The 16,004-nt window shown below is 38.2% G+C and overlaps 3 protein-coding genes across 3 annotated transcripts; 2 read left to right on the top strand and 1 right to left on the bottom strand.

Moving 5' to 3' along the window:
• Positions 1–342: 342 nt before the first annotated feature.
• nostrin (nitric oxide synthase trafficking) lies at positions 343–6,481 on the top strand. The gene is made up of 16 exons (XM_023276637.3): positions 343–508; positions 714–799; positions 890–973; positions 1,192–1,254; positions 1,368–1,449; positions 1,543–1,605; positions 2,636–2,734; positions 2,862–2,987; positions 3,510–3,608; positions 3,697–3,822; positions 4,321–4,429; positions 4,648–4,736; positions 4,830–4,955; positions 5,675–5,930; positions 6,026–6,115; positions 6,191–6,481. The coding sequence occupies exons 1-16, from the start codon at positions 413–415 to the stop codon at positions 6,325–6,327; spliced, it is 1,731 nt and encodes a 576-aa protein (XP_023132405.2). The 5' UTR covers positions 343–412; the 3' UTR covers positions 6,328–6,481.
• spc25 (SPC25 component of NDC80 kinetochore complex) lies at positions 5,935–12,408 on the bottom strand. The gene is made up of 7 exons (XM_023276638.3): positions 12,317–12,408; positions 11,585–11,752; positions 10,755–10,820; positions 10,395–10,541; positions 10,152–10,277; positions 8,107–8,205; positions 5,935–7,202 (listed from the first exon to the last, which is right to left on the bottom strand). The coding sequence occupies exons 2-7, from the start codon at positions 11,733–11,735 to the stop codon at positions 7,063–7,065; spliced, it is 729 nt and encodes a 242-aa protein (XP_023132406.2). The 5' UTR covers positions 11,736–11,752; positions 12,317–12,408; the 3' UTR covers positions 5,935–7,062.
• Positions 12,409–13,068: 660 nt separating this feature from the next.
• LOC111572823 (glucose-6-phosphatase 2) lies at positions 13,069–14,973 on the top strand. The gene is made up of 5 exons (XM_023276651.3): positions 13,069–13,429; positions 13,502–13,611; positions 13,696–13,807; positions 13,880–14,001; positions 14,095–14,973. The coding sequence occupies exons 1-5, from the start codon at positions 13,212–13,214 to the stop codon at positions 14,604–14,606; spliced, it is 1,074 nt and encodes a 357-aa protein (XP_023132419.1). The 5' UTR covers positions 13,069–13,211; the 3' UTR covers positions 14,607–14,973.
• Positions 14,974–16,004: the final 1,031 nt, after the last annotated feature.

The following is a 16,004-nucleotide window of genomic DNA, read 5'->3' as shown; positions in this document are numbered from 1 at the left end:
TTAAAAAAATGTCAATGTTGTCATTAAAGCTCGTTTCCACTTTGTACAAATGGCAGAAACAAATAGTTAATGCAAGTGTCCTCATGTCTGAACATTTTTAACTGCACATATTCTGACAATCCAAAGCTGTTCTCTATAATGGCTTACAGAGATCTTTAAGTATCTGTAAAGTATTTACTAACCCTTTTATAAAAAGTGACTTATTAGGAGGTGGTACTTGACATGAAGCAGTTTTGTCATCTAACTTTTTTTGACTTGTGATTGTTGTCTACCTGCAAGCAGACTGACCTGCCATCGTAGGTAGCAAACGCCTGCCACCAGCTTCAGTTTACACCTGTAAAATTTTTTCCCACCCCTTTGACTGGAATTTTCCTTTGTATGGCACACTAGCACAAGCTCAGGTGATTTCCGCATGAGTGACTTTGGGAGGAGAGTGGTCAAAGTTCCAGGTCCAAAGTCAACAAACAGCCACAGTCTTAAGATGAAGGACCCTATCAGCACCTGCACTGTGAGTATATCTTTTAAAACAATGAGGGTAGTGTTTGTTTTCAAAATACAATGGAGTAAAGCATAAGACCGAATATGCAGACAGTACGTAGACAGATCGCACAACTATCACAATCACAACTAGCTTTGTACTGGTTTGAACTCTGTTGCTTCAGGTGTTTGCTGCCTCACAGCACAGTCTCACGGAGTTATTCACTGTCTTTCAGTACAACCAGCTCTATCAGAATGTGAAACGATACTCAAAGAATGGGGAGCATTTCTGCAAAGAGCTTATGACAGTGTTTCAGCAAAGGTAGGTTCAGTACTGTTGTGGATATAGAAACATTTCCGGATTGACTTTTAGCTGTTAATGTCGGATACGGCCAAATATTCCTCCTTACAGGGCTGAGCTGGAAATGACTTATGCCAAAGGCCTACAAAAACTTGCTGGCAAACTCATCAGGGCCTCCAAAGGAATGTCAAACAAGTAAGGGACACAGTGCTGAATTTTTAAATGGGTCTATCTTTTGTCTGTTCTGTGTTTAACATGACCTCTTCCTGGGACTAATTGCCATGTGGTGTAGAGAAATAATGGCATCATGGGAAAAAACATGCACCCGGCAAGTTAGATGTGAACAAAACACAGGCAGGTGTCAGGCTAATTAGCCCAAAGCTCTAACCTTTTCATGCTGGCTCCCCACTCAGTTCCACCTACAGCGCCTGGTGTCATGTGTCAGATGAGATGTACTCGAGAGCAGACGCCCACAGGTAGCTTTCAACCCGAGTTCACCTCATAGCTCAGCCTGTCCACAGATTTAAAACAAAACAAGGAAATGTTAGGGCGATTTGGAGTTAAACATGCTGTGACGTTCTCATTTCAGATCATTAGGAAATGCATTTCATCAAGAAGCAATCCTGGAAATACGACAAGTCCTAGAGGAGCATAACAAGAGGAAGAGGCCTGTGTGTAACTTGTTCTCTCTGTATCAGTATGTCTCTGTTGTAGCTTCCAGTCACATCATAACGTGTCTCTAACCCTCCTCTGCATTTTGATAGCTTGACAATGCCATTGAAAGAAATGGAAAACTTGTTACTGCTAACTGGAGTGAACAACTCAAGGTAGGGAATCTTTTTCTTGAAAGGAAAAAAGTGTTAAAAATACATAACAAGATAAGAATCAGCTGTGGTGAAATTCTAAATCCATAAAAAGGATGTGTGGCTGTAAGATAATGAGTTACCTACAGTAATTGTTATAGTGAGGGCCTTATTATAGATACATGCATAATGCATTACAATGCATGCATAATGCATTGTCAGGGTTGATATAAGCTTTAATAATGCATAATGCTGTGTTAAAACAGTTACAACCCATTAAAAGTTGGGTCACAACACTCTGACGGATTATAATAGTTTAGAATTTCATAATTTTTGACGATACATTACAAAGTTGGGTGTAGTCATGAAGGTGTTATGACCGGCTATAACCATTGTCTCTGCTCATTATAGTGACAGAGAGCACATAATGGTCACAGGACTTTAGAACCTTTACGCAAAATGGGCGCATTTATCATGAGTCACTTTGATGTTATGGTCATACCCAAAAGGATATTTGATTGTGGCTATGACGTCCTGTGCAGCATGGAGGCTTCCAGAAACCTCCATGCTGCATACTGAATGTGTCAAACCACATTACAGTTGTTAAAGATGAGGGATACATTGAAAATGTTTCGCCAAATAACATCAGTAACAAATACTCATGTAACTCATTGGAATTTACATAAAGGAACATTAGAATTAATTAATTTATATGACAGATTTTCACAAATGTAAGTATATAAATCAATAAATAGTTGATTTAATTAACAATAAGTCATGATACAGTGCTTTACTGTATTGTAAATCTTGTCACAGAAAATATTTCAAATTACATCCTTTTGATGTATTCTGATTTTCCTCAGAAACACCTCACAAAAAAGAAAACCTTTACATGAAAGCAAGCTGGACGCTATGTTTTAAATCTGACCCACCTTTCTTCACACACAAAAGTACTGAATGCAAAGTTATTTACTGATTTAATTTTCTTACACCAATAATATTCTCATGTGACTATCTTGGTAGGTGAATATCTCATGTTTATGTCTTAAAACAGATAAAAAAGAAACTAGTTGGACTAACAAGAGAGCACGAGGCCCTGTTCAACTTTGTGGAAAACAACAGACAAATCTGCACAGAGAAAGAAAAGCAAAAGGTACAAGATACCAAGCTACTGTATTTTCATCACTGCGTACGTTTTCATGATCTGGGAGAGAACAGTCGCTGGAAAAGCTGTCGGCACAGTCGCTAATGATTTTCTTTTCCACTGTTGTTGACTGCAGATGCTTAACAGGCTGACTAAGTCAGCAGAGATGCAGACGCGGGTGGATGAGGAGTACTTTAACATCAACATGGAGGGTCATCAGATGAGACTAAAGTGGGAAAACACATTGAAAACCTGCTACCAGGTGGGAAAAAATGCTCTGTCATTCTGCACAAATTTAGCTGTTCACTCCTATCAAGAGTGGCTTTTTTTGAGTCATGCTCAAGGGCATCTTATTTGTGATAAGAGCTGAACCAGTGAGTGTGTAGTTGCAGGAAATGTGTAAAAGCACTGGGTCAGTTCATCACCCAAATCCTGTTTGTTGATATTCACAGTTAACACGGTGTATTCTGCAACTTATTTCATGCCACATAATCAGACGTTGCACACATTATCCAGCGCGCAGCAGGGAAAAGCAGCACAAGCAGAAATAAGGAAAGAGCCTTGTTCAAGGACACATCAGCAGGACACGAGGCTGCTGGCTCAAACACATGATGCTCCAGTTACTGTGCAGTCGTTCAGACTCGATGACCTCATTTTCTTCTGTGCTTTTATGTTAATGTTACATCAGGGTTAAATGACAATCATCCAACAAGTGGAGATATGTTAGATTCACCAGGGTACATGACATGACCAGGAGTCTGTCTGAAGAGTCTCTTCTTTTCAGATCATACAGGAGCTGGAGAAACAGCGAATTGAAGTTCTGCACAACATTTTGAACAGATACAGCCTCCACATGTCCGGCTGCGGCCAGACGCTCAAACATGTAAGACAGCCTGACCTCCATCCCCGAACACGTCACGGAATCACTTCCAGGATATGACTACAATCTGCATCCCTTCTGCTGTTTCTAGGGCCAAAAACAGATAGAACAGGCCGCCTTGAGGGTGGACGTGGACAAAGACATACGAGCACTGGTGGAGGAAAACAGCACCACAGCAGAGGATAACAAAGCAGAGTTTTTGATGACTGATTATTTTGTAAGTCCGTATTTCATGTTTTGCTTTTTCTGCAGGCAACAAACTCATTCAGTCACTCACCCAAAAAAAAGACAAACCCAGTCGTCTCTGCAGGGGACATCTTTTTGATGCGTGTGTTCGCTGCAGATACAAGAATCAGCTTGTAAATTTGGAACAGGGCCTGACAATAATCCTGTACTATGCTCTGTTGGGTATTTATTGTTTCAGTAAACATATTATTGTGCTGTACATTTTAAATAACTAGTTATAAGGTTGATTTTTAAAAATGTGATGGTGTTCTCAATAGAATTTTACTTATTGAATAAAATGTATATAATGTAGAGGAATATGCATGAGTGCAGTGCAATATTAGCAAAGGAATTATATTTAAAATTTCCACAAAGTACTCGTGGCCCACACAAGTCTGCAACACAGAGACCTTGTAGCTTTAACAAATACGCCATTAAATGTTAGATTTTAATCCAAGATTTAATATGATTCCCTGTTATCTGTGTTCAGGAGGAAGACAGCAAATCACTGATGGGCAAAGACAGAAGAAGAGATGCCATCAAGCTCAAACTTGAGCGTCTGGAAGACCGTATTGCAAAAACAAAGAAAGACTGCGAAGGTAGGTTAACTTAAACACAGGGTTTCTGCAGAAATCAGCCAGTCAGATTTAATGCTTTTTAATGCGATTTAAGGCCTTAATTTTCGCAAAATCAACTTAATGACTATTAATGCTTTTTAATGCCCTGCAGAAACCCTGAAACAAGTATTAAAGAATGAGCAGACAGACCACAAGCGAGGTCATTCATTTTGTCATTCTAAAGTCAAATTTTTCTGCAGGAATTGAAAAGCTGATAAAAACATATTCTGAAAATCCGTCTTTTTCCAACCAAAAGAACCTTGAGGAAACTGAACAGCAGCTCGATGAGGTAAATAGTGTGCAGAGTGGATGGATATTTGCTTCAAATTGATAATAAATTTGATTTTCTCAAGTGATCGCTAACGTCATTTGCCATTCATAGAGTACTCTAAAACTGGATCTTCTCGAGGCCACACATTGCAAGCTCTCTGTAACGCTGTCTGAGTTAGAAGGAAAGCCCAAGTCATTCCACCGATTCAGCAGCAGCATTTTGAAATGGAAAGATAAGGTAAGATGAATGAGTCACCTACAGACTGCTTGTGCATTATGTGGTAGCTTATTGGTTTGCAAGGAAGGTTCATGACCACAGTGTTACTGGTATGAATCATTCAAATTAATGGAAACTATTGAGGTGAGGAAAAAGAACACATCAGTGAAGCATTTAAAGCAAAAACAAGGATTTTGGTGGAATACTAGACTAGTTATACTGGACAGATTGTAAGAAATATATCTTCTAATTGTAAAGTATTCTTCATTTGGTTACTGTATAAGTGCTGAATTAAGAAGGCTTCCTGTATGACTAGTGATTTTAAATACATAGAGCAAATACAACAAACTTTTTCATCTGTAGCTCAACAACCTCTTCATCTGATCTGATTTTACAGTAAATGTCATTTCACATTAGGCTATCATTTTTCTATACACTGGGACTCATTTTGTAATCTATTTGATTCAATTTGCATTCATACCACTACACTTGCATTAGCTAGGCATTTCAAATATTTATCCATTTAGACTTTTCTACCAACTTGCTAATTAATTTTAACGCGAACTCACAGTATTTAGCATTAATCACTGCCTCAGGGTATTAGGATATGTGTCTTCTGCAATAAGTAGTTTATTACTGGAGCAATAAGTCTTCTTTAGACCAGTCACATGCAGATTTGTATATTTCTTTTCTTCCTAAACTTTTCTAAAAACAATTAATGTACACCTTTTCTGCCGAAGGACTGTGAACATAGTGTCGTCCAGCTGACTCGTCCAGTCAAACTCAGGAGGACACCATTCCGGTCCCGACAGTCGCTGAGAGCGTCTATCATTTACAAAGGACCGGTTCAGTTTGTGGCACAGCAGTCTGTGGAGCCTTCACCGAACGTCACCGACCAGGAAACTTCCACAACCGCTGCACAGGAAACAGGAGCTGTAGAGTGTGACAGCACTGTAAACGGAGCACCGCCTCACACAGATGACGACAATGGACAAGGTAATTTATTTACAAAGCATAAAATAAGATTTATTTTATAATTGCCACATCTGGAAATGCATCATAAAATTAAAGCAATCAAAAATACTCCGCAGATCAAACACCAGAGTTGCCCAGTATAGGAAAATGCAAGGCCCTGTACAATTTCACACCTGAACACGATGATGAGTTGACTCTGAAAGAAGGTATGTTGTGACTCAACTGCAGATTTTTTTTATAACAGTAAAGACTGATAATTAATAAAATGATTTGTTTCATAGGGGATCTTCTAGACATTTGTGCCAAGGAAGAAAATGGCTGGTGGTTTGGAACTCTTAATGGACAGACAGGCCATTTCCCATCAACCTATGTGGAAGAGCTGCCTGTTTTAGACAGTGTTAAATCATCTGACGCCTGATGAGCAGCAAAGACTCACAATGATTTGAGAAGTTTCCGAAATTCTGCAGTGCTGAAACTGCACCCACAAAAAATACTGATTTCTGTTTATGCACCAACAATTTCATTCAATTTAGTGCATGTTTGTCTGCTGACAATAAGGATCTGTGATTTTCCTTCACTGTCCTTCGTTATTTTGTGATGCTCTAAAAATTTATTCTATATTTTAACTTTTACACCCAAATAATTATTTCCATTATTTATACTACAATGTGTACAGACAAACTCAGCTACTGAGAATATTTTTAAAAACACATACTTTATTATATCGGTATGAGTGACAGGAAAATAAAACTGTTTTACTTATTTGATATCCCTACTGTCTGTAAAATGAGTAATGATGACAAAAAATTAAACTGTTTACATCAATATGAATGATCAGATATTTTTTTAAAGTGTCGTCCTTTAACTATGTACACCAGAAGACATGTTCTCTAAAGGAAGAAGTCCAGGGTTTGAAAAGACACGAAATACGCAGATTCCAGTAATCTGTAATATGACTAAGCTCTCTCAATAAAAAGTCTGAACACTTGTTAATTATTGCCAGCAGAAGTGTATTTGAAATTCAGATCCAAGAGTCCCAACAAGGCAGTTGTATTGTATTGTATGATGTTGTATTTACAGACCTGTAATCCCCCTATGATGACTCTCCATGTAATCCCTCTTGCTTTCATTAGTCTGCATTGTAGTGAGAACTTCACTGCATGGTGTTGGAGCAGCGAGCCTGAGAGATAAACTCCTTTCGGACTTTTGCCAGGAATGCTGGTAAATTATTGGTCTCCTGAAGCTGGCTTTCCAAGACCGGCAGACACTCAAGGGTGGGGTCACTAGAAACAACTGTGAAAATTCAGGATTTGGGGAAACATTATGGAACAAATTTACAAGGCTTGTTTCAAGATAAGGCTGACAAGGATTCATATTTTAATATAAACATCAACAAACACAACGAAAAGACCAAAATTTGGGCTCCTGCTCTTCAAACATGGCTTACTAATTTGATCTAACAGGCAGTTATCAGGCTAGAATAATGAAGCTTCTTCTCATCCCACTAACTTGGTTCTTTGAGGATTGAACTGTTAACCCTGGATGCCGAATCCTGATTGAGTTAAAGTTAAAGAGCGCTTCAGGAACAGGTAATGTTGAATCTGTGCAGGACACAATGAAACCAGAGGATTTTAAGGACCCCTGCAAGGAAACATGGCTTCTCCGACAGGATAGTTTCCCAAAACATACATCTAAAAGCACCCAAGAATGGATAAGAACTATTTGGATCACTCTGTCAAGGTTTGCAGTGAGTCAAGAGTACTAATTCAACTGACCATCTATAGAAATGTTCAAATTTACAGTTGGAGAAGAAACCCAAACAGAAAGAGCCCAACAGGGGAGCCAAAGTACCATTTGAGAAGTGTACAAGTTCCATTAAAAAGGGCTCAGCAGCAGTACAGAATCAAACAGATTTACTACTAATTATTAGACTAAGGATCCCAAAATTCTTGTCTATGCCATTTTAAGTTGTATTATCTAAAATCATCAAAAACCAAATGCCATATGTCTGTTCTCCTAAACATATATTGTTGCAAGTACATTGTTTGTGTTGGTCTTCACACAGAATTTGTGACAAAAAAAAAACACATCTATAGATTAATATTAATGTCAGTTTGCTAATTTCATTAATCTGCACAAAATTTGCTATTGGAGAACACTGTAGTCTTCTGATATAAATCATATGTGTGTAACTTACTCTGGTATGATCCATTTTCTTTAATCCCCATTGTGATAACATAAGCGCTGTCCTGATTAGAAGGGTTGATGTTCCGGAAAACAAACTGCAACTTTTTACCTTTAAAGGGATAACAAACATGTTTTGTAAATTTTCCAGACATATTTTCTTTATCTCGGGTCAAAACCAGGGAGCTGCTCCAGGAAGAAGGTTTTACAAACTCTGAAATGAACATTTTAAATTCTTAATGGACAAACACTAAGACACAAAAAGGCTTTTCAGTATTAGAACAGCTGATGAGGGGTTAGTTCAGTCAAGTCAGAGAATGCTCCCTCTGAGTTACGAGTGTGGTGAGGGGAAAAAAGGCCATCATTGATAGAGCTGACGTTATAATTCACCATGGCAACAGGAAAATACGTAGCAGAGCCTCCATTTTAATCTACTGGAGATAAAAAATAATGTGCAACTGTGCCCATTTTATTCAGTATCCTTCATCCATTTATCAGACTGAAATTTATTTTATGATTGATACAATAGTGGATCCCTAATTATTGTTGCAATAAATTTCTAATTGCATTTCTTTAGCTGTAACCTTATGGGAATGTTGGAAGCAGAAGATTAAACCGAACAGATATGGCATTAATTTATTTATAGAACCATGGCTGTAACCTCATAATGTAACTCTTTATGGTGCTCTAAAGAACTGAAAAAGTGTATAATTTTAAACTGAGTAAACAAATGATGTCTGTTTACATTTAATTGACCTCATTCAACAGCATTTAATGACTGTTGGCTGTTTCATCAAATTATATGCAACCAATATTCCAAACTGTATTCTTAACCCAAGTCTAGTTTTGCTTGAGTATTTTTTAGGCTACATTGTGATCATCCTCACTCAGGATCTCTTGATTTTTGTTACGGTCACTTTGCAGCTGTGACATTGCAAATTTCCACTTGTGGGACTAATAAAAGATATTCTATTCTATTCTATATTCAAATTATCTTCAATATGACATAACTATGTCTAAGAATGTTCCATCAATCACAGCATGGGAAGTGATTATTCATAGATCAATGTTTTAACCAAATATTAGTGTTGAACTCAGTACACAGAGTGTGAATGTAAAGAAAGAGATTGCAGTTTCTGTTATTCCAATGATAACAGACCAGATAACTTTAGCCAAGGCAGGCTGCAGATAAGAACTAATATCCAACTGGGATTTTGATTTTCTCGCCCAGTGTAAACTTTGCAAATTAATGCAATCTCATGTGAGCATTGATATCTAGACTATGTATAAGGAAATGAGACACTGTGTCTGACAGCTCCTTCAGACTTGGCAGTTAAACAGAAGAGAAAGAAATAGGTTTTGTGGAATAAAACGTATCAGTGGGCAAGTTAGGTTGACTGCAGTAACTTACTCAGAGGTAAAGTCATCTCTATTTCTGAAAGTGAAAACATCCCCATCTCAGAGTTAACACATTCAGTTTTCACTAATTACATCCCAGGGGCTTTTTTTTTTTGCAGTAAGTTAAAGTTACTGTTATGCACATAACAAAGATGTGGCAGTTCTGTGACATACTCTTTTCTTCTCTCCCCTGGTACAAGAGACACTGCTCAAGTAATAATACTTACCCCAGCCTCCACATCATTGAACTCTGACTGGTACAACAATTATTTCTGACTAAACCACTTCGATGCTGGTGTCGTCACATAGAACATGTGACTGAACCACTGTAATAATTCAATGCAGTGATACAATAGGCGCTTTCTTGCTTTTTTTTTTTTTTTTTACCTCATTTATACTTGCTCTAGTTTTTGGAATTGAAATCCACATAAGAAAGAATTCCTACAAACACAAACAAGAATTTAAGTGTGTTAGACTAAATGCCTACAAGCTTCAGGCAAGAGGTGCACCAGGGCAGAAAACCTTCTAAGCTCTAAGCAAGATTGTAACTTGGAAAATCCCAATGCTAATTTCTATTAATGTATAAAAACACTGATGGATAATACAAGTAGGAGGACTGAATAAAAATACTTTAAACAGAAATATACGTGTTTGGCATACCTTTGTCCTGCTCGGTTTTGCCAAGGATTGTTCGTATCTCCATCCCCAAATGATCATGAAAGACCCCTCTGGCTTTCTGAAGATTCCTCAGTCTGTCTTTGTTGGCTTTGTTTTGAGACTCAATTACTGCAAAGGGAAAAAAATAAACAAATTCAGAGGTCAAGTACTAAAACCACTATATACTTAAGTCACAAATTTACATTTGTGATATACCATCACTTCAATTTTCAAACATTTTCTTACACTCTGTTCTCTTGGCTTGTTCTTCTTTAAGTTTCTCAATCTTCTGGATGATGTCCTCTTTCTGCATCTCCTTCTCTTGAATCTCAGATATCATTTCAGATATGGCATGCCGTTTGCCCTTCAATGACACGTTTTTTTGTTCCAAGTCTAGGGAATAAAGACTGCATCAGTCTAAGTACATCCTGACATAACACAATGAAGCTGCCGGTTATCTCCTTAACACAAAAGTGCCAAAAAGAGAATACAGATGGGAATAATGATGATATTTGACATTCGTATACAAACACAGCTACAACTGAACGGCATGGCATGTAGGTTAAGTACAGGTGTAATGCTGTGTGGCCTAAAGCAGAAACTCACCTTTTCTGAATGTCTGTATTGTGTCAAAGACCATCTCATCATCCTTACACTTTTTTAAAGACGTATCTGGATAAAAGAAAAAAAAATATCTATAAATAACCATTCAAATTAGCTAAATCTAGCATTAAGAACAAATGCAAACGATACTTAAACTGTATATGAATGATAATCCACTTGGTCCTCATTCCTGATTTCATGGGCCATACTCAGTATCATAAAATATTCCCAAAATACAATGCCACACTGCAACTATTTGGTTTTAAGTTAAAAGAAAAGGCATTCAAAGCAAGACACTACTCATATCAGAACTGTTAGACTAACAGATTTAGCTACAAACAGTATTGCCGAATCACATTTTAAAAAAATCATGTCATACATTTATTTCCATGTGATGTTATTCCTGTTTCATGAAAGAATTTTTCAAGCTATATTTTACAGTGACAGGGTTATCCGCAATCTTTTAAGTAGCTGTCAATTACACTAGATAAGTTGTTTTTAAAATTATTCCAAATCCCAGCCTACTGCGGCCTAAAAACCTAGCTAACAGAGTCAAGTGGCGTCAAGTGGAGTCAAGAAGGCTTGCATACACATATACTACATTACAATTTAAACATGATAAATATACTATTCATGAGTTTTCTTAATATGAATTGCCCGATTAACAGTAAGGGTTAAAAATAATGCTGTTGTTGGAAAAAGTACTCGGTACAATATTATACAGTAAAATACAACAGGGACAAGCTACAGTGCTTCACATTTGAAAGGTTAAACCAGCTCAGTTCAAAAAACAAGGTTGGGAAATATACGGACGCAGAATATCTGAAACTTACCAAGTGCTGACTTCACAAACTGTATGTGGGAGTGGGACAATTCAGCAGTCGTGTCGATTACTTTTGCATATGTTTCAAGATGTTTGCTGTGGATCTCCTCCAATGTACTGGTGAACTTATCACTCATGTTTGGGTCATTAATGGACATCATGATGTTCTGATATCAATCTGTGGTTAAAAAAAAAAGAGAAAGAAAGAAAAAAAGACGGCACCTTGTTTATTGTATGGACGCTAGAAAGAACTAGTTTTGCTTTAATGCAGGACACAGAGCAGGTATAATTATGCACGGGAATAAAGGTAATGGCTCCAAAGGATGGCAACCAGCTTCAAGGTGATAATATAGATAATATATTGGCAGAACACTGTCTAAACAGTCTGAATTGTTTACAGCCTTCCGTACGTTACGTTACGTACGTAACCTAAGCTAATTTAAAGTGAAGAAAAACGTTAGATTTAGATTGACGGCTAATGTACGATACAGCGGCGTACTATCGTTGCACAATATCGATAGTAACTAGGACTAAGGAACTAAAACAGCGACACTGGCTAACTTCAAATTATGAGCTCAGCTAGCAACATTAGCATGCTAATGCTAGCAAGGAAACATTAGCCAGTTAGCTGTAAGTGTGCCTGCCCAAAATTTACGTTACTCTTGCAGCAATGAAACTAAGGACTTTTTTACAAACAGGCACTGGTGCTGCTAGTTCATTTAAGTTTGTATTTAGTACTCACATGTTTAAAGTCTCAGTCGGTGGACAACTCCTGTTGCTACTGACTCGGTCGTTATTTTCAAAAATCCGCGGTTTGAACACAAGGAGGCGGGCATTGAAAATAGGAAATGACGTCTTACTATTTTACTTCCTTGTAAACATCGGCTAATATTTTTTTTTATCATCCTCGTTTATATCTTAGAGGCGTTGAGTTTCCAGTGTATGTTTTCTGCCTATATATTAAATAGCATATTCGGTTATTATTTTCTGCAGCATGTTAAAATTCATATATATTCATCTCTGCTTTTGTTGCAGCTTTATTCCACCTTGTGGCCAATTTGAGGAACTTCAGATGTTCTCAACTAAACTGCTCAGCAGCATCCAGCCCAAACCCTGCACAGTAAAAATATATCATTGCCAGTATTCTGTATGCAAGTTCCCAAATTCCTGTAGTTTTAACATGGGAAGAAAACTCAGTAGTGCTGGATGAACTCAGTAAACTCTGCTGTGGATGCCAGATGGGCTGTGTTTTTCAGTTACAGTACTATGGTAAGCCCATTTTGTTGCTATGCTCACTGAGAATGAGAATATTAATGAGGCTGAAAGGATCCAGGGGGTTACATGGGTCGCTTTTCGTGTGTTCAATGGCTAATATTTAACAATTGTAAAAGCAATGTTCTGTGAAACATTTAATGGTTACACAGTCAGGATGTAAACAGTTTTGTAACATGTCTTAAAATGCTGAGCTTGATAGCTTGGGAACACATTATTTGATTCCTTACGGGTTCAATCTGAAGATCTTGCAGTTGTTGCCATGGCTTTGTTGAATGATTTATGGTGCCAAGTTGGGATATAAAGCGATCATGCTGCTTTGACTGGGGCTGTAGAAGCAGTTGTGCTCACAGAAAGGGAACCAGATGGATTTCGTCTACAGCTTTGGTGTGCTGGTTATACAGCACCTGCAGAGCAACTACAGGGAATATCATGACTTCCTCAACTTCATGTCAACAGTGGGGGACCCTCGCAATATTTTCTCTGTCTATTTCCCCCTCTGGTTCCATCTCAGTCATAATGTGGGCACCAAGATGATATGGGTGGCTGTTGTTGGAGACTGGTTCAATCTTATTTTCAAATGGTAAGTCAACTCTGAGGATCATATTTTATCTTAATCTTGCATATTTATAGACTTTAATATGTTCTTTTTTAGGATTCTGTTTGGACAGCGGCCTTACTGGTGGGTGCAAGAAACTCACTTCTACCACAATGATTCGATACCACATTTGAAGCAATTTCATACAACTTGTGAAACAGGGCCAGGTTTGTATGTATGTAGTACATTTTAGCCAAATAAAGTAATGGAAAAACAGTTCCAGACACCTTCTTTGACATTTCTTTGCACAGGTAGTCCATCTGGTCATGCCATGGGCTCATCAGGTGTCTGGTATGTGATGATCATCTCTGCTCTAAACTTTGCCCGACCCACCAGTGTCTCATCTGTTGGGAATTTTCAGAGGTAAGAAGTTACACTGTGCCTACAGAATGCAATGAGTGCTTCCTTTGTTACTGAATATTTGTGTTCTTGCAGGTTTCGTCTTCTGAGATCCTGTTTGTGGATGGCCTTCTGGGTCATTCAGATAAGTGTTTGCATCTCAAGGGTTTTCATTGCAACACATTTCCCACATCAGGTCATTCTTGGTCTTTTCATTGGTATGCTCCACTTCACTGTAACATATTTTATCTTTTATATACTACTGCGTTTGATGCCACAGTTAATCATCTGTTTTTTTCTTCAATGTGTAGGTATGTTGGTTGCTGAGGCGTTTGATCACATCCCCTCAGTCTACAACGCAAGCTTGAAAGTGTACCTGCAGGCCAATGTTTTCCTTTTATCTTTCGCTGTTTGCTTTTACCTGCTGCTCCAACTGATGGGCGTCGATCCTCTGTGGTCAGTGGCTAAAGCCAAGAAGTGGTGTGCTAATCCAGACTGGATCCACCTCGACACCACACCTTTTGCTGGTCTGGTGAGGAACCTGGGAGCTCTGTTCGGTCTCGGCCTGGCGGTGAACTCGGAGATGTTCGTTCAAAGCTGTAAGGGCAAGAATGGCTACAAAGCTGTATTTAAGCTCATGTGTGTTACTGCAACTCTCACATTTCTGCAGCTGTATGATTTCATCAAAATGCCAACTCACACCGAGGCTCTGTTTTACACTCTGTCATTTTGCAAAAGTGCTTCAATACCTCTGGGTGTGGTCGCTGTCATTCCTTACTGTGTTCATTTGCTGATCAGAGATGAGGAGCGGAAGCTGGCTTAGACCTTGAATGAAATATGAAGTTCAGTTACAGTGTCTCAGATACTTTTTATTTAGCATTGAAGAATATGAAATGGTTGTGTTGGCAGACAGGTGAGTACATAAGTGCAACCTGTTACAGTTATTCACTTACTGCACAGTCTCTCATAAGCACTGAAACTACAAAATAGTTACATTACTGTGTTCAAATAGTAAATGTTTGTATTTTGCTTAGTTTGAACATAAAGCATGGTGTGTGTCCTGTCTGAGTTTTTGTTCTTTACATGATGTTTGTTTTATATTTGCAGCATAACTAAGTATATGTATGTATATGTGAAAGGCTGTTTGGAATTTGTAGTTTTCTTAATAAAGAATTTTTTTCAGAATGTTATACTTCCACTATATTCATTTGCATTTGTGCAGAATTGTTTCTGTTTTTCCGACAAATACACATCAGAAAAAAAATGTAGGCTTCAGGGTCTTGAAGGATATTTTGAGAGATTGAATGGCCAAACTCATAGTTGTAGAACATAAGAAGTTTTTATGAAGCAGGTTCATTGTGAATTTGGAATAATTCCAAAATTCAAATAAATATATGAGTTTGTTTACTCTTGATCAGGGGTAGCCAACACGGTGCCCGCAGGTGCCTGGTTGCCCGCAGAGACCATGTGAGTTGCCGATGACACATGTTCTAAAAATAACACTAGTCACCATGAAATTCCTTATAAAAAAATTATAGTTGCTGTTCTTTTTAAATCAAAAATACTTACATTAATCCAGATTTTAAATTACAATATTTATTATATTTAAAAAAAAAACGAAACAAAAATGTCTTCGGTGTAAATGAACTTTGACCTTGTCCGAGTCAAAGTTCACTGCGCATGTCCAACAACACGTCACTCTGCTGAAGCGTCCGGGCGCAGACACTTTGGGAGGCTTGATGTGGTTTTTATCCCCAAAACATGACAGAGAAGTGACAGAGAAAACGCTATTTTCACGATGACTGGGAGGAAGAGTTCTTTTTCACGACAGTGAAAGATAAAGGTATGTGTCCTATTTCCGGGGCGACTATTGCGTCGGCAAAGCGGCACAATGTGGAGAGACGCTAATTTAGCCGCTACAAAGCTTCCATGCTAACTAGCCACCTGGTAGCGCACATAGACTGGATGCGCACTATGGACAGGAAAAGCCCGGGACTTAAAGGCAGCTTTGACATCTACTACGTGGTGAAAAGTTTCTTCATGGAGAAAAATGCACCATTAGAAAAGCTTGTTTTAATGACGACGGATGGGGCTCCTCCATGACGGGTCGCCATGCAGGCTTCATTGTACGATGCAGAGGTGATCCAGACTTCCCAACATTCCTACATTACCACTGCATCATTCACCAGCAGGCCATATGTATGTACAGAAGTGGCCGGAT

The sequence above is a fragment of the Amphiprion ocellaris genome, chromosome 11 (assembly GCF_022539595.1).
Source record: "Amphiprion ocellaris isolate individual 3 ecotype Okinawa chromosome 11, ASM2253959v1, whole genome shotgun sequence".
Lineage (NCBI taxonomy): Eukaryota > Metazoa > Chordata > Actinopteri > Pomacentridae > Amphiprion > Amphiprion ocellaris.
Note: the sequence above shows the minus strand (reverse complement) of the source record. Positions and strands in the feature narration are given on the sequence as shown.